The sequence below is a fragment of the Homalodisca vitripennis genome, chromosome 3 (genome assembly GCF_021130785.1).
Source record: "Homalodisca vitripennis isolate AUS2020 chromosome 3, UT_GWSS_2.1, whole genome shotgun sequence".
In the NCBI taxonomy this organism is placed as follows: domain Eukaryota; kingdom Metazoa; phylum Arthropoda; class Insecta; order Hemiptera; family Cicadellidae; genus Homalodisca; species Homalodisca vitripennis.
The window spans coordinates 144,754,354-144,781,911 of NC_060209.1; the positions used below are offsets into that span (position 1 = coordinate 144,754,354).

Genomic DNA, 27,558 nt, shown 5'->3' on the forward strand with positions numbered 1-27,558 from the left:
TTAAAGGAAACACTCTCAAATACAAAAATATGTTTGTATTGTCTTTAAATCTGAAATGTTTTGTTTTCAAGGTTAGTTTAAATTTTTAAACTCCTTGATGATGAGACACTATTTACTACTACTCTCTATACTACTTGAGGGCGGTGTTGCCTCGGTTGTCTGTAGGGTTTTTCAGACAATAAGGTAGCACACGACCCAAAACCTGCTCAATTAACTTTTTGTTAAAAATTAATCATTTCAAGCAGTGGTCTACAAAATCACACACCCAACATAATGATTTAAAGAGGTCTATAATGAGATCAATACCAGGTTTTTAAACCACCCAGTCAAGAATAAACGATAAAGTGGTTATTTAATTTAAAAAAATCTTTCATATAATTCTAAAACCATTATCATATAAAAAACAGTATACTTTTAACTATCTTGTGTGTGAATTTGTCTTTCATCGGATCACAAGTTTCTTAGTTATAAAATTTCAAAGTTGCAGTTTGCCCAAAAATCCCCAAAACTTATACCTTTTTCGTTGTCATCGACTATCGTCACAAAAACTGAAAGTTATGTTTTGCAAATAATTTTCCTCATAAGTCTCAACTCAGAAATAAACAATCTAAATTTTAATGTAACTCCCGTTATAGTAGCTCTACTAGTTAGTTTGCAGTTAACTTTCAAACTCGGATATTTAAACTTTTTGTTCGGTGAGTAGGCTCGAAACTTTTGGTCAATCTGTATAAAATGTAAATAAATTTGGAACCATTTGAATTGATAAGGTACGATATTAATAATAAAACAATAATGACAAAACACTATGTTATAATATGAATAATTAAATAATGCGATAAGCTTTTTGTCCAAAGTTCTGTTCTAGACTTTTATAAAAATAGTGTAAGAATTCACTAGCTACAAAATTTGTATATTTTAGAGACCAGATGTATTAAATGTTACGTTCACAAATAAAATACATATTAGTACATTCAAATTGAGACAAATCCCTCATTACAATAAAAGAATGACGTGTATGTTCTGTATTTAAATTATTAATTAGAACGATAAATGACTAAACAAATTTATATGTTTGTTAAAACCCAAGAAATCATTATGGTTTGTAACAATGATTTGTACGAATAGTTGGTTTCAACTGATTTTGTACAAGGCAAGATTAAGGTGGTGGAATAAAGAGAAACGACACTGACAGGTTTATCTGTCTGCACGATCTAGAGGGTAGATTGTGAGAAGGGCCGAGCGCAGGGTGTGTGTGCGAGAGAAAGTCTGGAAGATCACCCTACTACCACGACATAATATTTGTAGCCCCTTCGGCGGCGGGCGGGCGCGGCGGAGGAATGTTTTAAGAGCAGCCCCTTCCGCCCCTTACTCACTCATTAGTCATACTTGACAATCAAATAATTCCTAAAGCTCTTTTCCTTAAGTAGATTAGATATAACAAATTTGCAATTTGGATTATATTCTCTGAGGTGAAATAAAAATCCAAACTTACACTATATTATAAAACGCTTGGATCTATATCAGTTACTTTAACAATAGTATTTTCTATTTTAATGAGCTCAGAATTGTTTAGTATATAGGAGATAATAATATATTATTATATTTTATAATTACTTAAAAGTTATAATATTCACTTTTATGAACTGAAATTTTCATTCAGGAACTATTGTAAAATAATTATAATTCTAAATTGTCTAATGAGTGACTTCGGTGCGCTTTTGTCTTCTTTCGGATTTTCGCAGGTGTTTTGAGCTGGAATTGCACAACAAATGAGAAGTAACTATACTACAGCAAAAAAACGTATTAGATACTTAATTTTAATATTCTAGTTCAACCAGTTCTCATATAACCCACAGACTTATAGGGTTGTTTCAACTACCTATCTGGGCTATAATCATGTTATATATAACGCGTCTTTAAGTATATTAAACATAATACCATTGATTTAATTCAACAAGAGAAATAACCACACAACTTCATAATAATAACTTCATATAGAAGGAATTGATTTGGGAAGAGAGCTATTTGTGTCTGACTCTCTGGATATTCTGGTATTTTAGGATACGATTATAGACATCAAAAGAAACAAAAAAGTTTTTCTTACAGAGTGGCCTATTATAAGACTTACTAAATTATAGTGTAATCTATTGTCTCTCGTACAATAACAATATTTTTTATCATACGAGTACGTGCTGGCTGCAGCAGTGGACGCTGTAAAATGTCTGGCATTGTTTCTGTGTTGTTTTTATTTTAGAAATGTAACATAATAATTTTAAAATCAGAAAGCGACGTGATTTTAAACTAGCAAACATTGGCAATACTAATTTTAGGTCCTTGTTAAAAGAATGAATAAGTAAAATTACAATACCGTCATTTAAATAATTGATGATGATTTATTAGTTATTAGTTAACACACATACAGACCGACAGAGTTCTAACGCAAAGTAATATGGAATTATTGTTTTTAGTTAATCCCAGAAAATCTCCAGTGGTTTTTAACACTTCGTATAAGATTATTTCTAATGCATTGTGGTACTATAAGATTGTGCTGAGACAGAAAAGATTTGTTTAGTCTTGAAAACATGATAGCTGGGAATATTGAGTAGCTATTGAATATCCAGATGAAGAGTGAACAACCTGGAGACGTGACCTTGACTGTGCTGCTGCCTGCTGCTTTGAACAACACTAGATCCAGACAGCTGCCAACTACTGTGTCTACGGACTGGGAGCGGGACATCACAGTCTGGCTGCGACTCCCTCTACAGTACGTAGGTGTATGTCTGTCTACCCGAGGCGTGTTTGATGTGGTATATGTTTGAATTTACTACTCCTATTGCTGCTTCTGTATACTACTCTACTGTTTTGAGGTAGATGATATAACCTCTTTTATCAGGTCTGTTGACCGCAGGCCATTTTGTCAAGTGATAACGTACCAATCTAAATCATAAATATTGTACTTTGTTGTAAAGTTCATAGTTTGGTAATTTATATTTTAATAGACAATTTGATCTTTTGTATTTAATTATATTAGTATTAACAATTTTTATTTTTAGTAAAATATATTTGAAAACGTAATCACATTCAAAATGAATTGTTTCAGTGTAATATCTGTAAAAGTAAAAGATGTTGAGGGTCAACAAATTAATTTTTAATTTTATTAATACTTAATCCAATCAACATAGTGGTTTTGTTTTCCTTGAATACAACTAATACATATGATTAAAAAAAGAATGCAAATGTAAAATAACTATATTTGATTTGAACCAATTTATTTTACTAAATGAGAGAAACATATTATTGTATATTTTACAGAAAATAATATAGCAGTTTACAATAACAGCTTACATTGTAGATTCTTTGTACTTATTGGATTTTAATTACGCATTAATTTAAAAATCAAACAATCCAATAATTAAATGTCATATTTGTGAGGAATTTTGTTTTCTAAGAATTCACCATCAGACTCATAATTGAAAACAAAGAACCACTTAGTATTTATATAAAATTATTATTGGAGGTTTTAATTTATTAATTTTCAAATATTTTATGTACAGTAATTTGTAATGTAAAATAGAAAATTTTATAATAGTTTTAAATGAAACAATTGATAACATCTGTGGTTTAATTCATATTGAAAAGAACAAGAGTTTATCATGTTAGTGGAGGTAGAGAAGTGATGGTTATCTTACAAATGGAAGGGGTGTAGGGTCCATCCATCACAGCTGATTTAGTAAACTGATTTGGGATGTTCTTACTTGCAATGCACTGTCACAGCTGTTCCTCAGTTCCTGTTGGCTGCTACTTGTGCTTGGAGCAACTGCAGTGTATGCAGTATGCATGTTCATGAGCAGTAATTACTGTACTTTACCTATGTTAAATATCCAGTTTTTACTTTCTATGATGAGGAGTATTTTGAATAGTCACAGGGATGTTCTCTAAAGTTGAATCAATAAAAAAATGATATTTGTTTGGCTGATTCCAGATTGTAGATATGCTAGAGTAAAAGTGGTAAAATTTATTACATGATTGTACATGAAGAATTAAGCTCCAGTAACTCCACCCACACAGCTTGTACCAGTTATTGATAGGTAAAAAATCCTTCTTTTTGAGCTATAGAGGCAGAATAAATAAGTCAATGTAATTTATGAAAGACATCAAAGCCTGGACCATTATTGAATTTATTGACACTCGAGGCACATTAAGCGTTTATCACATTGGCATTAATTAGGTATATTTAGTGATGTAAACTCATATCACACTTAAGGTTTTTTTATATCTGTATTAGTCTGTTGTAACTGAATAAGTGTTTTCTTCTATAGGGCAATTTACATTTGAAGACATTTTATCTATAGTACTTTTATTATTTTGTATCAATGATTTTATCTTTTAAGATCCCTGATTTTAGTTTTACCTCATGCTCACTTACAGAATTTATTAATGATGAAATATATATATATATATATATATATATATATTTATGTAGGTATATTTGTGTAAAATTTTATATATATAATATATATATATATATATATATATATATATATATATATATATAAATATATATATATATATATATGTAAGATCATAATTGTGTAAAACACTCACTACATACTTGAAAATATAGAGTGAAACTGTTTTATTCAAGTACTTACACTGTCATCATAGTCATCAACCATGTTTTTTAAATTACCTTTTGATCAGATCTTGCTATTTAAAGATTGTGTGGTAACAATATTTTTGCGGTGAAAGCAGTTCTGTGAGGTGATTTGTAGATAGGACTGCAATCTTTTGTTTAGATATGAATTTTCTAGTAAAAACTAGATGAATGATGATTTTTGTCTGTCTTTCTGGAATATATCTTGTAAATGAACTGATCTAAAGACTTGAAGTTTTACATAAAGCTTCATTTAGGGATATAAAGGAAAAACTAAATTCAGTCATAGTACAAGTTCCTCCATGGGATTTGGCTGAACATTTGCTTATGATGACAGTGAGAAAATAGCAGGGTAAATATAATTTTAATAAAACTGTACATAAGTATATGAGATTTTAACATGTGACATATGAATATTAACACATGTAGCCTAACTACCCTAATTTGCATTAATTTATAATTACTGTACTGCCATTTGCTGCTAAACAATATAGATAACATAGAATGAAGAATGAAAAATATAGAGACAAAAGTCCAGATTAAAAGTGGGTTCCAAACCTGATTACGATGCACTCTTGTATAATGTGGTACCTTCCCTAGCTTCTGGAAATCGCCAGACCTAGTTTCCATCATCATCTGCCATATGGTGCTAAATTCAAATATATATATATATATATATATATATATATATATATATATATATATATATATATATATAATTTTACTTTTCTTATGAAAACTTATTAATATAAACAGTGTTAGTAAGATATGAGAACTGTGGTGAACAATTGTGTAACAAACATGTGGTTTACATTAAAAATCAAAGTAAAATTATGGTAGTATGGAAATCATGTTAACAGTGAAAAATACTTGTAAAGCATGTTTAAATAGAATTCATCTATTTATCTAAGCTGCTACTTTGAAATTCTGAGTGAAACAACATCAGCAAATCAAAAACAAAGTATTATGACTAGCACTCCTTTCTGGAGCACCGAGCTAGCGTCCATAGCTGAAGAATAACAAATGAAGCATGACCTGGTAACCATAAAATGTGAGTAAACTGGGCCTGGCACACAGTAGAAAATTTTAGACAGCAACGAATTGTAGTTCTGGATGATACATCTTCTCTTAGACTGTTATATAATCAAAGGTGGAACTGTCATGCTTGAAGATTACAGATCAAAAATATACCTGCATCATGGTTGTTCTCCAAGTTTCTCTAAATAAAGAATGTTTTGCCTTTGAGTAGTCTAATTTCGTTTATATGAAAATGATGCACAAAATGTACTTGCCATCTTGAAACTAGAGACATATACTGTTTGGATTTGTGTCTTTGCAAAGCATGTATTTTGTGTCCACCAAAATCAATTTTTGCGTTTCATTATTTTAGAGTTGATTAAATTCAACATTAAATGATTAGTTATTGTAGTGATAACAAAATTTAAATAAAAGGAACAGTTTTTAAGGAATTAACAGCTGTATTTATTCATGTTCAGGACCAAAGGACTATGGAAATTTTGCGCAAACTCAGCAAACACGCCTCAGTGCATGGGCAACTATCAGCAAGGTTCCTCAGTTGCCCTGTTAGACCAAGTGATAAAGAGGTGAAGATAAATTTTAATGCAACACCTTCAGAGGTAAAACCGTTTGACAGTATACCAGGACCTAAATCATTTCCTGTCATAGGAACTCTATATAAATACCTACCTGTGATAGGTAAGTAAAAAAACAACTCCTTTTTTATAATTATATCATATTATATTTGTGATAGTATTATCTGTCATAGATAAGTATCAATATGGAGAGTAATCACCATAGAAGTTGAACATATTTTTCAGAGAATATTATATATAAAAAAGTAAATTCCAAAAATGTAAAGCAAAACTTTTTCTCAAACCATAAACTTATTTTATAAGTTAATCTCTTTTCAAAGTTTTCATACTGTAGGAAGAAAGCATTCAGTGTCTAGGACAATTTTTTTAATACAATGTTTTATAGTTTGCAACCCCAGAAAATAATAGTGGACATAGTAATTCATAGCATCAAAAACAAGATACGTTTGATCAAATAAGTCTCTGTGCAATCCTAGAACTAATGTGGCCACAGTAACTTAAAGAACCAAAGACTATATACATAATTTTCTTGAGGTTAAATGATAAAATACACTCATCATACTGTTACACTTTTTCCAGACAGAACATTTTAATATATTATTTCCTTGCAAATTTAGCCTCTTTAAACCAGTCTCAAAATCTCCAAGCATCTTAGTCCATTCTTCTTCATCCCTCCATGAATCTATCTGAAATAACAACAGGCTTCTGTATCATCAGGCTGGGATCAGCATTCTGTATTCTCATATGACCAAGGCTGATTCTCCTTGTCATATAGCTTTTTAGTTTTTAGAGTTCAGAGTGCTCCAACCTCTGATTACAAAGTCCCTTGATCCTTAATTCCTGTGTATAAATACCCTGGCCTTTGGTTTATTGTACTAGATTCCTTCCTGTCATATGGATTCATCAGGTATCTTAGAGTTAATGGTATTGGTTTTCAAAACTTTCCAGGTCTAATTTGTTTTTTTATGAATTCCAACTTTTGTACAACCTTTACTAATAAGTCACTATATTTTCATGCTGTTCTCAGTTTCCAGGCTAAATGAGTTATAAAAATACATATTTTGTAATATATATTTTAGTTTAGTCAGTTTTTTTCAACTTTCTTATTGAAAAAAGTATGGCAAAATTATCTGCTTAAATTTTACTTAGTTATTGTATTAAATGTAAACTAAAATATTTGTATTTCTAGCTAAATTAATGTGATTATCTGTATAGGAGAATATCAGTTTGACCGTTTACATAAGAATGGTCTAAAAAAGCTACTTAAATATGGACCTTTGGTGAGAGAAGACATAATTCCTGGAGTCAAAGTGGTTTGGGTTTTCTCCCCAGATGACATAAAAAAGGTCTATGCTTCTGAAGTAAGTAATCAAAGCTTTCAGTTGGTCATCAAAAACTAATATAAACTCAATAATAAACTGATGCAACAGAGTATCGAAGGATTTAACAGAATGTAACAAAACAGGTTATCGCATAGATGGACAGATGGATTTCAGGTCCAAGGGCCCTTCAATCAAAAGTCGTTGCACAGGAATTACAGACGGACAACTACACGATTTTAAGAAGGCATTTAATATATTGCTAGTTTCATTAACAATATAATGAAACTAGCAAATACTTAGGTTTCTTGTGGAGTCATGTACATACATGACCCTGTAAGTTGAATGTATATTGAATTTATACTGTGTACAAATGGGCTTATAATGTTACATTAGGCTTTTTAACCTGTTTTAAATGTTGCATTAACAAAGATGAATGTTGTAAACAATTTTTGAATTCCTCATATGTATTGCCTATTGTATTGTAATTTAATATGCTATTTTCTTAGTTAAATATCAAAATAGGATGTAACTCATGTCTAAAAGTAGTCATGCAGAATACATCTCGTATGGCCAAATGTTTTAACTGGGAATTTGAAGACCTAAATGAAACCTTTACACACCAAATATCCAATTCAGTATTTATGATAGGTTTTTGTGGCACTTCAAAATTTTGCTGAAAATGTGTAATAAATTTAAAAATTTATGCATACTGTATTTATGAATAAATGTTCATGTAGGTAAAGTCTATCTATTCTATATCAAAATATCTGGTTCCTTTCACTTTCCATTTTTAAGATAGACAAAATCCAGCCTTTTATGTTCAAAATTGTGTATGACCTAACACCTCCCGACATAAAAATGCCTCGAAAAAAACTAGTTTTTTCAGTAATTTTTTGTATAGTATTCGTCTTAAATAAATATATGTCATAAGTATCAATGTCAATTTTGTTAGCAGTTTGAAATAATCTTCAGTTTATTTCTTCACCAATTTTGGTTACTATAAACCTCCACAATGTAACTTTAAAACAATTTGGAATATGTAATTAATTTATTATTGCTATTCACTATTATTATTTGTTAAGTACTAATTTAAAATGTAAAAAGTCTTAGATTTTTTATTTATCTTATCCCCAATGATCAATTTTGTATTACGGGCTTACTTTACAGAATAGTAAAACCCCTTTATAATAGAAGCTTTTTTGTACTCTTGTTAAATGAAATATTATATTCGAAAAGGCCCAATAAATACTTACTATCAAAAACTTGAGCCAACATTTTAAAACCTTAAATAATTATATGGCGTAGGAAACTTTTTCTGCTAGATTGCTGTTGTTATGTCGTACAGATGACTCAGTCATCAGTCAGTCAAACCAAGTCATGTACTTCCCCCAATCTGATAGAATCTTAATTTGCTAATGTTTGTGTAAGTGAATCAGTAAGTCAATCCAGATCCTTGTTGCTAAATGTGGAAATTTACAAAGATGATACAATAAAAACAATACTTTTCCAGCTTTATTATAATTCTTTTCAAAGATACAACCATACATTTAAATTGAGTCCTACATATTTATATAGACATTACCTTGCCCACTACATTGCATAGATATAAATGGCATTATTATTTTAACATTTTCAACTTGTAAAAATTCACTTTAACCCTAGAATGGTAACGCCTATTTGCCACACATAAATGGTAACGGTAGTCTCTCAGACTACTTTAGGGAAAAATGAATAAAAATAAAAATTAAATTAAATTAATTTACAAATGACGTTATTTACATCTTAGAGGTCATGTTTCCTGATTTTTGTTGATTTCAGTCTTTATTGGAACACTTTACACACAGCATTCCTCGGTGCACCAAGCAAGTATGCTTATAACATTTTGTGCACTGGAATCGAGTCATTCTCCTTTTTATCGCTGGGCAAACTGCACAAATCTTCCTTGTTCCTGCTTCTTCAATAACATTTTGAGCCTCAGATGTTGATGGGCCAACGACATCTTCAATGTTTCGTTTGAGATTCCTTGATAAATTTGGCAGTTTTAGTCTTCCCTGAATGTGCGGAGTTGTTAGTTCAACACATATTTCTTTAGCAAATGCCCTTCTTGTCATAGGTTTAATTTTTGTTGACAATGCCTGATGGACATAAATAACAAATGAGTTGATCAAAAACCCGTTTCATCATGATCACTTTCTTGTTCATTACAATCACTTCGTTCAAGTTCAGATAGTATTTCTCTTATTTCAAAACTAGTGTTCAGTGGATCAGCCATGGTTACTTGACCATCCATGGTAAAAATTATCAGAAAAACTAACACTACATTCGCACAAAATAACTTTTCATATATTTACTCAGGAACAAAAAAGTAACATAAACGGTAACGCGTAGTCTACCAGAAGACTATGGGCTCACTGAAATGAACTGAGTGAATGAAACAAAATGGAACCCTATCCAGCATTAACCTTGGCTGGCAGGGGGAAGGTATTGGTGATGGGGGGTTGGTCACGTCATGCACATGCCACCTGGACCGGTTTTTGTAGCTTGCGTCGTCTGAGAGACTACGCGTTACCATTCTAGGGTTAAACAATTTTTATTCACGTGTCATAACAACTGAAAGGGCATACCTTTGACTGTCTGCATGTCACAAATATCTGAATCTCAGATACTCGTAAATCCCCGTAGATTAATTTTAGATATCTCTATATTCAAGCAATAACGAGTTGATGGAATATGCTACCAGCTGGACTTGTCTGATACATAAATTACTGATAATGACTCACATTTCCTAATGAACTAGAAAAGTTGAAAACTGATAAAAAATTGTTTTATGGATATTTGTAGGGACGATACCCATCACGACGGACCCACTTAGCTCTTAAGAAGTACCGGGAAGATCGACCCCACATATACAATAATGGAGGTGTACTTCTCAGGTAACGGAACAATAAATACTCAGATTTATTATGGCACATGGGACATCATACTAACACTAGGACTATTTTCAATTTTGCAGTCTTTATGAATGGAATGATTCCTGGCTTTAACTTGAATCTTAACTTGTGTTTTTGGTAATCTTATTTAATGAATTCCTACTGACAAATTTCTAATCCTTTGAATTTAGTTATTAGTTGAAATTTTCTGCTTGCAGTGATGGTGAGGAGTGGTGGCGGATGCGCTCAGTGTTCCAGCGAAACCTCAGTAAACTCCAGGATGTGCGTTTACACTTGCCTGTAACTGATACAATCATGGAAGAATTTATCCAGTTTGTTACCAAATCACCTGACATTACAGACTTAGTGCCCAAGCTCTCCCGTTTGTATCTGGAATGTACGTAGTATCTAGTTTCTGTCTTAATTAGTCTGAGTATAATTAACTGATACAATCATGGAAGACTTTATCCAGTTTGTTACCAAATCACCTGACATTACAGACTTAGTGCCCAAGCTCTCCCGTTTGTATCTGGAATGTATGTGGTATCTAGTTTCTGTCTTAATTTTATTAGTCTGAGTATAATTAACTTTAAAAATTAATTTATTACTCAATTACAACAACTTTTTAATATTAATGAATTTAATTTGTTCAGTACTGGGTAATCAATGTGAGTAAAATAGACAGTTTCAAAATCATTTTTCTCTATCTATTTACATATATGGGACTAAGGGAGGAAGTATTGTGAATATGTAGAACATAAATTTTTGGATTTTTAGGTATATACATTTTGGGAACTTTTAAAACTGAATAATATTGTGGAGAAATCTGTTGATATAAAAGGTTTTATATCAGAGGTATTTAAAGTTGCATTGTTTTGTCCACTTTAAACCAATACTTAGGTCCTTGGTTTTTTAAGTTGATAAAATATCCTGTCTTCCATTGATATGTCAAAAAGAGTTGTAATCTGAATCAGAGTAAACTTGAAAACAAGAAGCATTTTATCTTATGAAAAGTACAATAATTTATCAGTTGTTTTCCTGACAAGTTTAAAATACAAAACAATAGATTAATAATACTTTTAAATACCTATTCAATTTTCATCATCATCGTTGTTGTATACAGTGTTGTCTAAATTACCACTTTAAAATTTTGCAGCATCAAGAATCCAGGAATTTTTTTATTCTTTTGACCTTTCACATAAAGGCATAGAACATATAAAATGTAGTCATTAGAAGTTTTAAATACAATGTCTAATCATAAAACATTAATATAGTGTAATGAAGTGGGAAAGTGTTGTAATGCACACCCCCAGACTGTACACACTCCTCTCATAAAGGCTGGTCCCTCACCTTATCACCTACTTAGATATTATACTGTATACAGGGTGTTCATTTGAAAACTTCAAACCTGTATTAAGACTTATAGCCCAAGTATCAAAATTCTGTAAACCGAAGTGTGTAGTACTAATTGGGGGAACAAAAACATTATTTACACAGGGTGAGGTAGACCACCCCTAGCGATGTACAGTATAGAGGCTAAACTGAAAATCTTACCATTTTTTTTCAACGAAAACCCCCATATTTCGACTATAAAGAATTCGGGAAAATAATTTTTAACACCCAAAAATACCTTAAAATTCCACTTTTGAGAGAGTAGGGATCATTTTTGACAGATTTTCAAACGTAAAGGTAGGTTGAGCCATATCTCATTTTAAAAGTCTATATTTATTGTTCATTTTGATAAAAAGTATTAATTTATTTCACTTCTTATATAATGGGTGGTCCAAAATGTCAAAATTGTACGGTTTCATAGTTTTTTTTTTACTGTTAGCAAACCCAAATTTTTATCCAAAGTAACCAAATAAGTACTTTTTCTAAAAATATGTTCAGTTGCCACTTATCAGACCATTTCCAATTTTTTTAAATAGTTCAAATTTAGTTCTTTCACATTTTTGTATAATATCATTAACAACACAATTAATTTCCTTCTTGAGGACTTGTAGTCTGTAGACTATTGAGATATACCAGCGACTTCAAATAGTCCCAGAAAAGATAGTTCCAAGGTTTTGAATAGCATGATCTTACATCCCAGTTCCGATCACCGTTTTTTGAAATTACATGGGAATTGTGCAGGAAATCAATTGTGTCTCCGACAGTATGACAGTTTACATTGTCCTGCTGAAACAGGTGCTTTTTACATTCATCTTCTAGAGCTGGGGCCAAAAAAACTCTTATCATCTTCTGGTAACGTTCACCATGTACAGTTATACAGTCAAAGTGGCTTGATCTGTATTCTCAAAGGAGTATTGGCCAACTACTCCATTCACTCCAAACCCACACAAAACTGTAACTTGTGGTGAATACAACAGATTTTCCTTTAAAGAGTGAACCAATGAAGTAAAAATTGGCTTTATCACTAAAGAGCAATATTTTTAAAAATATGTCTTTTCATCTTGATTTTCAAGCACCCAATTTACAAAATCACGCCGTTTTACAGGTTCTTGTGTGCGAGTTGAATTTTTAAGGGAAAATGGAACATTATTTGACAAAATTTGTTGCAAATTGCTCTGAGTTAAGCCTAAATCCTGACTACGCTGATGAAAGATATTGGATTGTCCTCAACACTAACACGTACAGCCTCAATATTTTCATGGGGCCGACCATCCCAAGTATGCACTGTTCTTTTTTAAATCTAACACTGAACCAGTTTTTTGAATTTATCAATCAAATTTTGGACAGATGACTCATTTGGTGTATTGTTTTGACCAAATATCCTGCGCTTACATACTGTTTCAGCAAAATATTCTCTGTGTTTGTAATGTACTTTAACTATCACATGTTGATCTGTCATGTAGCGATCTATGACTACATATGGGACCTATTATTGTATCTCTGGGGATTTTGGACATTGTAATTAAACACAGAAAAGATAAGGGGCTATTCAAATACAGTGTCACCCTTTACTTGTTTAATACCTTCACTGCAACATGAACATATACTGACTTTAGGACAGCTGGAGTAGTTGTTATGTGCATCCACCTCAGTCAATGTGTTCAACTATGACACATCTCTAGCTACAGAATACAAACTTAATTAAATTCAATTACAAAAACTTTATTCAACAAACATTTTTTCTACATTTTATCATTTCCCATGTGCACTCGCACATGTGGGTTATTTTAATTTAATTTTTATACACTGTATTTTATATGTCTATATATGCAGTCTTTGTTGTACCACCATCTCCCTGTATTTGGTAAGCAATATAATTTGATAACAACAAAATAAACGTATACAATAACTTACAAGAAGGAATATCAATAAATTAACAATATAACTAACATAACAATAACAATTTAATACATAACAAATAAACTTATTTATAACTCAACTGTCATAGAACTGAAGGAATTCTATACATTATAATAAATATTTAATATTTTATTGCAACCTTTCAATAAATAAGCATTAATAAACAAACAAGCTATGGTCATATATATATATATATATATATTTCAATAAACATTGAATCGCAAAAAGTACTTGCTCCGCCGGGAGCATATATATATATATATATATATATATGTATATATATAACTTAACAATAACAATTAATACATAGCAAATAAACTTAAATATCTCAACAATCATAGAATTTAATTTCATAACGTTATAATAAATATTTTTAAATTTCACCGCAACTTTAAATAAATAAACATTAGTAACCAAACAAGCAATGGGCGTAGTTAAATAACAACAGAATAATCATTGTGCATTGCAAATCATGGCTTTGATCGTTTTCTTCAGAATTGGCAAAGCATTGCCCTGGACAACATTCAGAACATTTGAATATTTATTAAATACTAGCTGATCCAGTGAACTTCGTTTCATTTACCTCTTAACATAAACCATATTAATTTAAACCCTAATTATGTATTGCAGAACTGGTAACTTTATAAAGGCATCATCATCATAGTATATGCCATGCTATGGCATCTTAGAACTGTTCAAAATTCAATGAATACAGCGCCTTCTACACCGCAGCTGTTGAACAATGCCACAATAATTAATAAAAAAAAAACATAAAGAGGTGTTTTAAATTTCTGTCAGATCAAGTGTCAGATCCCTTTGTTTTTATAATTGGCTAAATTCGTTTGTAACGTGATAATCACTTTCCTTTAAATTGATTGATTGATTTGTTTTTATAGAAGAAGAACTTTTACAATGCATTGTCCCTTTTGCAAAAAGTGAATAGAACGGCAGAATAAAACAACTACCTGTCCCAGTTGCACTAAAAAATTGTTAAGATGCGACGAATGTTTGACAATAACCGCTGATACTTTCAACTTTTGTATCAAGTGCAGTCACAATTTGAGCCACATAATTAGAATTAACAGGGCCAAGGAACAAAAAAATCAAGTGAAACATCAATTGTTGCCTATGAAATAAATTTGCAAGAATTGATGATCCGCATCTGGCACTGGCAGCAGTGCCCCCAGTAGGTGATGAACTTGCCCTTGTATCTGTAATGGTTTATGATCTTTTTAAATTATTTGTGATACAAATATAAAGTATAATTAAAAAAATTAATTAAGTATGGTATACTACCTTAAAAGTAGGCATGAAACTGTCCTTTACAATATGTGTTGCGCCAAACGACATCATTTGGAAGCAATTGTTATATTTTTGTATGTTGGCCAAGAAGTTTTTAGAGTAATTTTCCATCCCATAAATTAATGAGTATAACGGATCAGGTGGTGGGATCAATTGTGGCAATTTTACTTTACCGCCACCAGCACAACACAAACCTGCAGATTCACCGCTGTATTTTAATGCTTTACAATGTTGACAAATGATTGATATTTTCCCAATTGTTACAGATTTGTCGGCACTATAATCGATTTCTGAATCGTAGGAGAATGCTCTCGTTCCAGGTTCACAGGAGCATTGCGTTAGCGGAATCGGTCAATTTCCTTTCCCAGGCTCGCTGCTGTTGTGATCGATGTGCCCGAACTCGTTGCATTCTTTGTCTATCCACTTCATTCTGATTTACTGTAGAACGCAAATATGCCTACCAATACGACTGTTATCATTATCAGTCTCTTGCTGGTCATCAGTGTGATTAGCGCGTGAGGTAGCTCGCCACACATTCGATCTACTTAGATGACCTATGTTAGGTCGTTTTCTTCTCTGCATTGTAAGCAGTATCTGATATTAATGTTTTCTTGCACTAATAATGTTAACCTATAATGGCGACAGCTTTTTTACCCAAAATTGCTGTAATTAAACATATGATACTGAGACACTTTGTCATTTGTATTTTTGTTACAGCTGTTAAATTAAATTAAGTTAAATTTGTATTATTTAAATTATTTATTTTTAACTTTAATGATCAATACGAATATTTTATAGATGATTTAGCTATAAAGTAATTAATTTGGCAACACCGGGTCTGCGAATTTCAATGTATATTTCTGAACGCATCCAACACAGAAATGGATACATGAACATCAATCAAACGACAGGTAAGAACAGTTTGTATGGGAAAATCAAATTGTCGTTTTTAGTATTTTCCTTGCAATTTTGTTATATTTTCTCATCGTTTAAACCTTCCCTGGACTTCCACGAACATTTCAAGACCAAAATTAGCCAAATCGGTTCAGCCGTTTTCGAGTTTTAGCGAGACTAACGAACGGAAATTCATTTTTTTTTATATAGATTTCTAACAGTTTATACTTTAGTTGTTTTCTGGAAATTTCTCATTTATAGAATGGCATAGCCAGAGTATTTGTTACAAATGCTCAAGTATTTCTGAAAAACCTTACTTTCAAACATTTCTTTATTTTTCACTGTAAACATTAATACAGAAAAAAACATAGAGTTGCTGTAAATTTAATATGCCTATTTCCATAAACATATGTGATGCACTTTCATATCTAGTCATATTACATATATATATTCATAACAGCAAATCTCTGCATTAATTGTGAGGTCATAAATATTGTAGGATAACTTCCACCCCAGCGTACAATACCATACCTCACAAATGACTCAAACCACGATATGTATAACATATTAAGATACTCTGACTTATTCTTGTGTGAAATATAACAGATAATTTATTTTTCTTAGTTTGGTATTCAAGCTTAGGACGTTTAAATCCCATTTCAATTTGCTATCAATTATTAAACAATTAAATTAAAGTATTTAATGTTGGTTACCAACTCAATTGCATCACATTTACAGTAATAAACACAGCTATGCTTATGATATATCAACTTTAAAACATCTGTAGAAGCATGTTTCCTATATGAAAAAATATACATTTTGTTTTGTTACATTAATTAATAACTTATTATTTGCTAACCAATGACTAATACTGTCTAAGTCTTTTTGTAATCGGAACTTTAACACATCAAAACTACATCCTGTAAAAACAATAGCATTATCAGCAAACGAGTAAATATTTGAATGTATCCTCAATTTTAGGAGATCATTAATATATATTGTATAATGAGCATGAGAGGACCAAGTACTCCTCCCTGTGCTTTATTTTAAATCACATTCATTACTCATAGTTCCATTAATCTTTACAACCTGTCTTCTATTACATGAAAAAGAAGCCAACCATTTCAATAGAGTGAGTGCCCTTCAGACCATAGCCTTTAAATTTTTCAACCAAAAGTTGTCTCGGATTGTTTGACCACGCGGTAAGAAATCAATGAGTAAGATGCCTTTTCAGTCCCAGAACACTGTGCACATCAGTTTTCGAGGAGTCAAGATTTGTTTCGCCTTAACTTTTGCTGGGGGATGAAGTGCGCATCCATTCCATTGATTGCTTTCAGGGGTGTCGTAAGAAACCCAAGTTTCATCTCTCGTGACTATCCGTGTCAGAAATTCTTCGCCACCTTCATCATAATGGAACAAAAACTGTCGAGGATTGCTGTCCAAAGGTGTTGTTTTTCTTCACGACCACACACTGCAAATGTGATGAAACACCTCCTACTAGGATTTGGCTGAGACGTGTTTGACCGTCCTCCGTTCAGCCCTAACCTCGCTCCTAGCGACTTTCATCTGTTCTTACATCTCAAGTCGTTCCTTGGCGGTCAACACTTCGTTAATGACGAAAAGCTGACAGAAAATGTTTCCAACTGGTTGAAGACACAGGCGGCAAACTTTTATGAAGCAGGTATACAAAAACTTGTGTCACGCCATGACAAATGCCTGCAAAATTTCGGTGGTTATGAGGAAAAGCAGTTGAAGAGTTTTATGCAATAAATAATTTTTCTGTATCTGTACACACTTTAATTGTATTCCCAAACGGAACTTACTTTCTGGACCTACCTCGTATATAGCTAGGTCAGTTCCCCTTCCAGGTATGAAACGAAATTGATTTTGCGAAAAAAATTTATTGTCCATAAAATATTCCATAAGGTTGCTTTTTACATGGTTTTCTAATATTTTTTACAAACAGCTCAAGAGCGAAATTGGACGATAGTTCGAAATGTCTTGTTTGTCTCCTGTCTTATGCACAGGAATAACAACAGCAGTCTTAAATTTAGCTGGAAAAACACCTGCCTGCAATGACAAATTAAAAATATGATACAACAATGGTACAAAAATATCTATATTCTTTTTTATAGCAATAATATTTATGCTATCAATACCACTTGACTTTTTATTTTTCATACTTCTAATAACATTACAAACATGTACAGGTGTTATGTTAATTGAGCTCATTTCACAATTTACATCTGGTAGCTTATGCGTTACATCCTCACCAAAATGTTCATGGTTCAAATAAGCAATGTATTCTGTGAAATATATATTGAATTCATTAGTAATTAATTTAGGATTATCACATGTTTGAACTGTAGAACCATCAATCTTAATACAAGAGATATTTTCTGTTTTTTTTTTTTTTATTTATAATTTTCCTCACAACTTGCCAGTATTTCTTTCAGTCTTTACTTACTTTTTCAGTTAACACCTTCACTGCAACACAACTCATGTACTGACTAGGACAGCCGGAGTAGTTGTTATGTGCATCCACTGCAGTCAATGTGTTCAACTATGACACATCTCTAGCTACAGAATACGTAGTTAACACCTTCACTGCAACTCAACTCATGTTGACTTTAGGACAGCCGGAGTAGTTGTTATATGCATCCACCGCAGTCAATGTGTTAAAGCAGGGTGTTACATAATTATCAAGTCTGAAATTGAAAATGAATCAAATTCAAAGGTTCTGAGAATGCTGGAATCTACTAGAAAACTCCACAGTCATGTCATTAATGACTATGCCATAATAATTATAAGTAAAACAGTACAAGAGTTTTTGTCAGCATTATTTTAATATACAATGCCAGACATGATTCCAGCTCCTTGAGGTACTGAACGCCACTAAAGATTCTGCTACATACCAAAACATTTTTTTCAGTCTATCTCAAGTTTTTGTCAGCAAACAACACCTTTACAGAGTATTTAAGGCAATCCTGTTTTAATTTGGGAGCCATAGTATAGTCAATTTTAAATACAACTATTAAATTATCTATTGTAATACACTTAGGTTGGTCTACATTTAATATAAGTCCATGTTTTTCCAATGAATAACAGCATCAATGTCGGAATCAATGTGTCACCCAAGTTTGAATTTCTGTTGTGGTTGTGTATGAGCAGAAATTTTAATGATTAATTTGGTTGGTAACGCCATTAGTGTATAATGAGAATAGAAGTGGCCCAAGAACAAACCCCTATAGAACTCCTCGAATGACAGATCTCCATTCCGAATACTTCTCACTGGACTTGACACACTGTCGCAGTCCAGAAAGATACAAATAAACCCACTCAATACAATCACCAGTGAAATCCTTTCTAAGATTGCTGGAGAGAAGATAATAAACACAGTCAAAAGCCTTTGATAAATCAGAAGGGGTCAAAATAATTTCAAAATTCATATTAATACTAAGACGGATATCATTAAAGAAATACAGTAGTTTTGTAGTGATTATAGAGAATACCATTGACAAAATTTTGTTACTTTTGAAAATATTGAGAACAGTTCATAACCAATTTACTCTAAATACGAGTATATTGATAACGCATTGAAGGACGTCTTATGGGTTTAAATTCTGAAGGATTCTGTACATAAAAGCATTTTTGAAGTTAGCATACTACAAGAGATTAGCATACTAATGGGAGACTTGAACTTGAATGAATGCCTTTATGATGAATATTGCAGACTATTTAACTTAAGTTCTGTGTCTATATTTTGTTAAGGTATATATTATTTAATAACTCCACAAAATGTAATATTCTATTGGAAGTAAACAAGTCTAAATGGATATAATATTCTCCTGCTCTTTTCCAGACATGTCATTAATAGATTATCAATCTGCTTTTATCGGAAAAATACATGAAAGAATTGTATCTATTTAAACATTTATAAAGAAAAAAATTACAAGTACTTTGAAATATTTTCTACCTTATTAGGTGTTGTTTCTATAATTCCATTAAAAATAAGCTGGTTGTAGAATTTGCATTGTATAAGCAGACAACCTAGTTTTTTTTAATAAAATCAACAGAGGAATTTCTCCTACAAAAGAAATTTGGTAAAAGTTGAAATGGGATAGTATCAAAAGGGTTAATAATAATATAAAACAATAGTTTTTGTTAGTTTTTCTGAATGTGATTTAACTTTCTTTTTCATGTCTAATGATAGGTTTTAAATATATCAAGCTAAGATAAATGTAACCTGGATAGAGAAATTGAAATATATTTTGATTACTGTAAATAGTTATAATGTTACAGTGACATGTATGATCGCATTCTCCACTAGACTGCAATGTTTCTCTGAAGCTGAGCAGGACCCTAACTCTATCACAAGTCAGCTGATGCAGGCTGCATTTTCTGTTACCAGCTGTGTTCTAAAGACTGACAATGGTCTGCAGTTGTGGCGATACTGGCGTACACCAATGTACCGCAAGTTGGAGAAATCTGTTAAGATTATTGAGAAGTGAGTACTTTGAGATAGTTTTCTTGGCATATCTCAGCCTTATTACTTCACAATTTTATTCTGATATTTTTATTTGTGTAGGTTGTAATATTATTTATTGTATTTTATGAATTAATCTAAGATATTTCTGCCGAGAAAGAAATGAATAGGAGAAATTGTATTCATGAAATAGTAAAAATGTTATGTGTACAATTTTTTCCTTTTTAAATCTGATATATATGTATGTTGTGTAAATCTGTATTACAGTTCTAAAAGTAGACTAAAATATTTCATTAACCTTATTTATACTCAGAAGTTTAGTTTTTTTGTTTATAAGAAAACCACATAACCATCTTTTCTCTCATTTTAAGGCAACGAGAATCAGACTCATTACCAGTGACTCTTGCATGCTCCTGAAATTCTACACGTTGAATCTAAAACTTTTGCTGTTCTATAAACTTGTTTATATCGTAACCTTTACAGTATAAAACTTGTCCTGATACCAAAGATCTAAGAGCTGAGATCATAATGTTAAAAATTAATTTTCATGGTAACATTGTTTTTAGAATTATTTATTATATCACAAAAAATAACACAGCAAAAGTATTCTAGTTCAAAAGATACTTAGTTCTTAGATTTTTGTGTCTGATGGCATAATACAAGTAACATGCAAGTTTTTGTAGTTCACATTGTGTGGAAACATTGTTCAAAATTATTTTAAATATTCCAGTCTTGCTGTGGATTAGTCTTGGGAAATATTTCAAGAATTTAATTGTATAAGCATCTGTTTAAATATATGTGAACTGGGAAACTTATATGATAGTTAAAAATACTTGGTTATAAACTTGAAAATACATAGTAAAGATAAGTAGGTATGAAACGAAAGAGGAGAACACAAAATTGCCTGTTTCTACTCACTTCTTAAATGTTTCAGGAAAGCAATTGAGCTGGTGGGGAAACTAAAACCTGGTGAAAACGTATCTCTGGTCTCTCAATACCTCACATTTCCTGAGTTACATATAAAGGACATTCACGCCATGAGTGTTGATATTATACTGGCTGGCGTTGACACTGTCAGTATCTCCTATTCTGTAAAACCATTCAAAATAATTTTTAGTCAAGTAGAAAAATAATTTGAACACCTTTTAATTGGTTAAGTTCTATTATTTAATTCAACCAGCATTAAAATTTTTTGATCAGACTTGATCAAAAAATGAGAGAATTCTATTAAATCTGAACGAACCTAATGTTAGTGAAATAAATCTTGGTCATATGGTATGACTGATCAAGTTTTTTTTATTAAATGGCATATCAAGCTCATTCTTGAAATGTTCCATAATTAAAAAAAATTTAATCTACCTTAATTATTTGATTAAGGTTTCATATACTTTACAGAAAAATATAAAATATTGAAATATTTATTTATTTATTTTTTTATTTTAGGACTAATCCTTGACATTGATGTATATTTTCTAAAAAATGTTTTGAAAACAGAGTGATTAAGATAATTACATCACATAAATAGCCTAAGACTGCATGTTATGTTTCATTCATTATCTTGTAGTTATGTATTTAGTGAATGGCTTAGTGTAGAAAGTCATAAACAAGGGTTATATCATTACAATGGGAGTGACTGAATAGAGCATTAATTTACATGTCAGATAGCTGAACAACGTGTGAACATAGTGAGACAGTTTGAGGCAGGTAGCATTAGGATTGTTCAGTTTTTTTAATGTGAAAAAAAATTAAAAATATCAGCAGTTATTAAACTACTAATTTACTAAGCTAAAATAATGGCTTTGCCATTGGTTGTTACTGTAAGAATAAAAACATCTGTTAAGATTAACACTTATGTCACTTATGAATGTGTACTTTACAGTACTGTCTAATTTAGCTTATCTAAATGGGTGATTATATTTGGCTTCAAAACTAGTTTACAACAAATTCTGTGCTTCCTCTTATGAGACAAAACAGCAAGTGCAGTGTGCACTTGAATGAGTCAAAATGGCAATATTTACATGTACTTATGTGAAAAAACAACACGTACTGTGTGCACTCATATGGATAAAACAGCAAATGATGTAAATTATAAATATAAATCGACTATTAAAGAATATATTGTTTAATAATAATTCTAGACTGGCTATGTGTTCGAGAATTACACTAAATAATCACTATTTTACAGACAACGTACACTTCTTGCTTTGCCCTGTATTATCTGGCTACCAACCCTGAGAAACAGGAGAAACTGCATCAGGAGGCACATCAATTGCTGCCCTCATCACAGGACATTGTGACTGCTGATGTGATTGAAAAAGCTCTCTACGCTCACTCAGTCGTCAAGGAGACTTTACGGCTCAGCCCTGTGTCAGTTGGGATTGGCAGGGTATTGCCGAAGGATGTAGTCCTCTCTGGATACGATGTGCCTGCAGGGGTATGTGATGTAATCGTTACATTGTATTTGTATTATAGTTTAATTTCATTCATTATCCACTACTTTGGAGAACTATGAATGTTCTCCAAACCTAAAAGAAAATTTTCTATTAAAACTTAAATACTTCTGATCGTTCATTTTGATGTTAATTTTTAATTCATTTAAGTTAATGGCAAAAGTTTATAAATTATATTGTCTGCTACAGTAGAAACTGCAACCATCTTAATAACAGAAAACCAAGAAAATATTTGCATTTCTATATCAATCGCAAAGCTCAGAATCTAAAACCAACCACCATTTGGAAATTTATACATAATGGGCTTTTGAATTATAATGTGATCTTGTGAACATGATAACTATCATAACTTTAGTATGAGTTAGATATGGAAAGAGTATAATATAAATATGCCTTTGATGAGTTCAGTTATTTAAAATATTGGAAAATATATATCATTCTTTGCCAAATTATTCCTTAACCAAGGAATAAGACATTTCAAAATAATAATTTGTTGAAAATAATAATCAATTTGGTTAATTCCTTAACGAGTTTCTTTTTGTATCTTAAAGTATGTTGTTTTTATAGAGACAGGTTTGTAGAGATTAGATATATACTTTTTTATAGAAAAAAGTTAATTTTAGTGTCTGTTTCAAACTTTTGTTATTTTATACTAACTGGCATTTTTACTATCCGTGTTCATGTCATCATCACATAAACAAAACCAATCGTCTATTTATGTGTTGTATATTTTCATGGTACAACAAAAACTAGATATTAAACAGTAAAGTACTCCAGGACGGGTGACATGCAACAACGCATGTGGTAGCTTTCTGCAGTGTGTGTCAGCAAACTCATCAAAGTGGAAACACAGCCATGACAGAGGACCAAGGAAGTGCTGACATCTAAAAGAAAACTCCAGAACTACTGGTACTTGTGTGATGCACAGTTGTCATAGAGATGCTTCTTGCGCAATATTACTCAGACAACAGAATAAAACAGGAAAAATGTAACGGTGCGTAATATTATACCAGTAGCACACTTTTACGCAATTACTATGAACATAATATTACGTCAAAAATCGTTAAGGGGTTAAAAAGCAATTAATGTTGTAGAACAGGGGTGCCCAACCGTTTTTACTCAAGGGCCACATTGTAAACCCTTTATGGACAGGCGGGCCAATATCCCAGGGGATTTGGAACCCCAAACAAAACGTATTGCCCGGGGTTTGTTCCAGAAATCTTTTGCAAAATATGAGTTTTAAGGTTATTTGGCCCTTGTTTCCTGATTATTGTAATTTATTATTATTTATTAGTTGTTAGGTAAAGGTTTATAATATATTATGTTTTTAGGTTCTTTTAGTAGAAATAAATACTTTTGGACTTTTGGATGTTTGCTCTAATTCTGAGGGAACAATAAAAAAGTCACCAATAAATTGAATACATTGATTTAAATTAATACTACTAGGATACTAGGACATACAAAATACGTGGCGAGTGGTGACCTTGAGTTGGGTAGGGGTTACTTCGCCGCACCGCGCGCTGTGCCGTGCTTTACGAGCGCTCTATTCGCCAGCCGGCAGCCACCACCGTTGGTAGTCAGTGAAATCTGTCTGCAACTACTTTACTTCTTTCAACACTCATACTCCACCAAATGAATACGGCTCGTTCTACGTGAAATCTGCTGGACTGATTGGTTCTCAAAATTTGTATTTATTTAATATTTCAAATGCTTGTAAACAAATTTGGTTGTTTTGGCAACAAGGCGGGCCCCATAAAACTGACTCGCGGGCTGCATTCGGCCCGCGGGCCGTAGGTTGGGCAGCCCTGTTGTAGAATATAGCTAACGTTCATTCTAAGACATTAAAAACACTATAAAAACTTCATATTCACATTATCTTATTATTTTCAGACAGTGGTTGTAACTCAGAACCAAGTAATTTGTCGCCTAGAAGAATTCTTCCCTCAACCAAATGAATTTGTCCCTGAGCGATGGCTGAGGAATACTCCAACTTACGTGCGTGCTAACCCTTATCTAGTATTGCCCTTTGGTCATGGACCACGCGCTTGCATTGCTAGACGCCTTTCTGAGCAGAATCTACAGGTGCTACTACTAAAGGTAAGTGCCACTTTCAAAACGTTTCTAGAGTTTAGGTGGGGGAATGTTGTGGGATCCCATCTCTCTCAATGTAAATAGTGTAAAAACATTAACTCTAATTCATCAAAATACTCAGAGTATACTGAATAAAGTTACTCATTTAGAGTCATTTAGAGTGTCTTAGTCAAGATGTAAAAGCAGATTTGATAGCTTTAAGTGGAAATTGGTTGTCTGGTGATAATGAGAAATATTTTTAAGTAAACAATTTTGTTGTAGGCTCCATATATTGTAGAGAACATTTGAAAGGAGGAAGCTCTTGTCTATTGGTTAAAGATCACATTCAACTTTACATAATGGATCACATCAAATTCTGCAAATTTAGCGATAACTTTTAATTTTTTATGTTTATTATATAGAAATAATTACATCTAAATAAAAAAAATCCAACATTATAATTTCTTGCTATTATAGAATCCCAGATTCCAACATAGATATATTTCTTTGCAAGCTGCAAATGTTATTTGAATTAGCCTTGAAAGAAATAAAAGTATTTAGTAGGTTTAGGAGATTTTAAAATTAACTTATTGAAACATAATTCTCTTTCTTGATACCAGTGCACAAGTTCTGTGTACTTTAGCTCTATCTCTAGTCTACTCTGCAGCTGAATACTGTGCTTCCTTCCATATGGCTAAACAGTTCTCATACCAGAACAATTGATGTACAACTTAGCAAGGTTTTGAGGACATTAAGCGGCACTCTGAATCTACTCCTCTTCCATTGGCTCTCAGTACTTAGTAACATCGTACCCCCTGCTATATGTGGCAAGGAGGTTTTACTTAGAGTTTGACAAGATTTTGTCACACCCCGAATTGCCTATCCTACAGGACCCCCATCATGACAGAGATCCGTTGAAGTACAGACATCTAACCCAACAAACTACCAGCCACCTAAAGAGTAATGAATTTTCATCCAAAAACATCTGGACTGTGCTGTTTTAATTTGTTCCTAGTGACAAAACTACCTCAATTTTCTACTTTAAATGTTCGTAATTCTCTGTAGAGTGATAATAAGTCTACTTTTTATGTCTTTAGGGAAGTTATCTTAAAAAAAAATTTCTTAAAAAAACACACACACAATTATCCATACCAAAAATTGTATCTTATGTATGTATATAATTAAAAAATGCTTTAACTGAATTACATCAAACTAGAAATAACACATCTCATGTTGGTTTTTTTTCACTGTCCAGAGTGAAATTCTTGGGAATAGAGTTGGTGAATTGCCACATTGCACTTCTTACATTTTAACAGTGCATTCTTCTTGCACTTGGCACATCTAGATTATTTTTCATTGGTTACTAAGAAGTGGTTCACTGTGCTATACACATATATACTGTAAAATAAAGCTACATTCATCAATAATCAATAATTGTAGATTTTACACCACCCCTTTTATGCCTACTGATCCCATTTGGGAGCATTAATTAATTCTTTTAAAGGTAAAGTTTTAAAAATTAGCAAAATTCTGCTAGGAACATCTAGTTTGTAATATTAAATAGGTTTTATAAAGATTGTATATTTTATAAAAAAATAATAATTTGGGTTCAAATGGGTTAAGTATTAAATATATCTTCCTTTCAGATGGGTTTATTATTATTATTATTATTTATGATGAATTAACAATTACAATGAAATACTTGAAAATTAAAATGAAGATAATAATTCGGTTACGTACTATTCAACTTACCACTTCAGCTTTCCTGCTTGCACTACCTGCAGTTGAAGTATCATATTGGAATTCATTAATGATTATTATAATATTTATTCATTATTTACTGGCTGTGTATTAATACATCAGTTAAAGGTTTAATTATTGTTATTTTTGTAAAATAATCTTTGTAAGCATTAATTTAAATGTATGTCAATACATTAAATAACTATCATTGAATTACTAATATGTTTGACTTCTCTCAAAATTCAAGAAGTAATGTGAAAATAATTTACATAGTTTCCCAAAATTAGCTCTCTCAGTTAGTACCTAGACATAAATTTTCATAGGTCTCACAGTGTTGCTTTAATCGTATAGTACCTGTAGCAACTTAATTCTTTTGAAAAATTTATGATTAAAGATGTTTGAGTTATATGATTGTTTAATGGTTAATATTTCATTAATGCAAATGTAACACGATTGCTTTGTAGTAAATTGTATGAGTTATTCAGCAAAATATATTTGTCAAAAAAGTGTGAAAGTTTAATACAGGCTTTTGATCATTTTAAATGTTTCTAAAGAATAGTTAAAACTAGAATTGTTTTAGTTGATTCGAGACTATAAAGTGACGTGGCATGGAGGAGAAAATCTCGGCGTCCGCTCTCTTCTCATCAACAAACCTGACCAGCCTGTACTAATCGGAATGACCAGAAGACACAGCAGCTCCTCTTAATTTCCTTACAGTACTAATTTATTCTTTTAATAAAGAACATTATGACAATTTTGTATTTTATAATAAAAATTTGATTTTA

The 27,558-nt window shown here is 31.6% G+C and overlaps 1 protein-coding gene across 4 annotated transcripts; it reads left to right on the forward strand.

Annotated features, from left to right (window-relative positions):
* Positions 1–2,710: 2,710 nt before the first annotated feature.
* On the forward strand, positions 2,711–27,558 carry LOC124357634 (cytochrome P450 302a1, mitochondrial). Of its 4 annotated transcripts, none has more exons than XM_046809603.1 (11): positions 2,715–2,867; positions 3,983–4,088; positions 6,151–6,370; positions 7,483–7,628; positions 10,431–10,522; positions 10,738–10,916; positions 20,330–20,534; positions 21,448–21,586; positions 22,699–22,947; positions 24,854–25,060; positions 27,354–27,558. In XM_046809603.1, exons 3-11 carry the CDS (start codon positions 6,163–6,165, stop codon positions 27,477–27,479), a joined length of 1,551 nt encoding a protein of 516 aa, XP_046665559.1. In that variant the 5' UTR covers positions 2,715–2,867; positions 3,983–4,088; positions 6,151–6,162; the 3' UTR covers positions 27,480–27,558. The 4 variants fall into 4 exon arrangements, with proteins under 4 accessions (XP_046665558.1, XP_046665559.1, XP_046665560.1 ...); XM_046809604.1 differs by lacking the exon at positions 2,715–2,867 and adding an exon at positions 11,003–11,055 and having other exon boundaries at positions 3,793–4,088; positions 10,738–10,863; XM_046809602.1 differs by lacking the exon at positions 3,983–4,088 and having other exon boundaries at positions 2,711–2,867.

Bases quoted from the DNA above. Each gene is read 5' to 3' on its own strand.
- LOC124357634 (XM_046809602.1), top strand. From the start codon at position 6,163: ATGGAAATTTTGCGCAAACTCAGCAAACACGCCTCAGTGCATGGGCAA. The intron at 10,917-20,329 runs GTACGTAGTATC...ATAATGTTACAG, and splicing joins CTCCCGTTTGTATCTGGAAT to TGACATGTATGATCGCATTC. The intron at 25,061-27,353 runs GTAAGTGCCACT...GAATTGTTTTAG, and splicing joins TACAGGTGCTACTACTAAAG to TTGATTCGAGACTATAAAGT.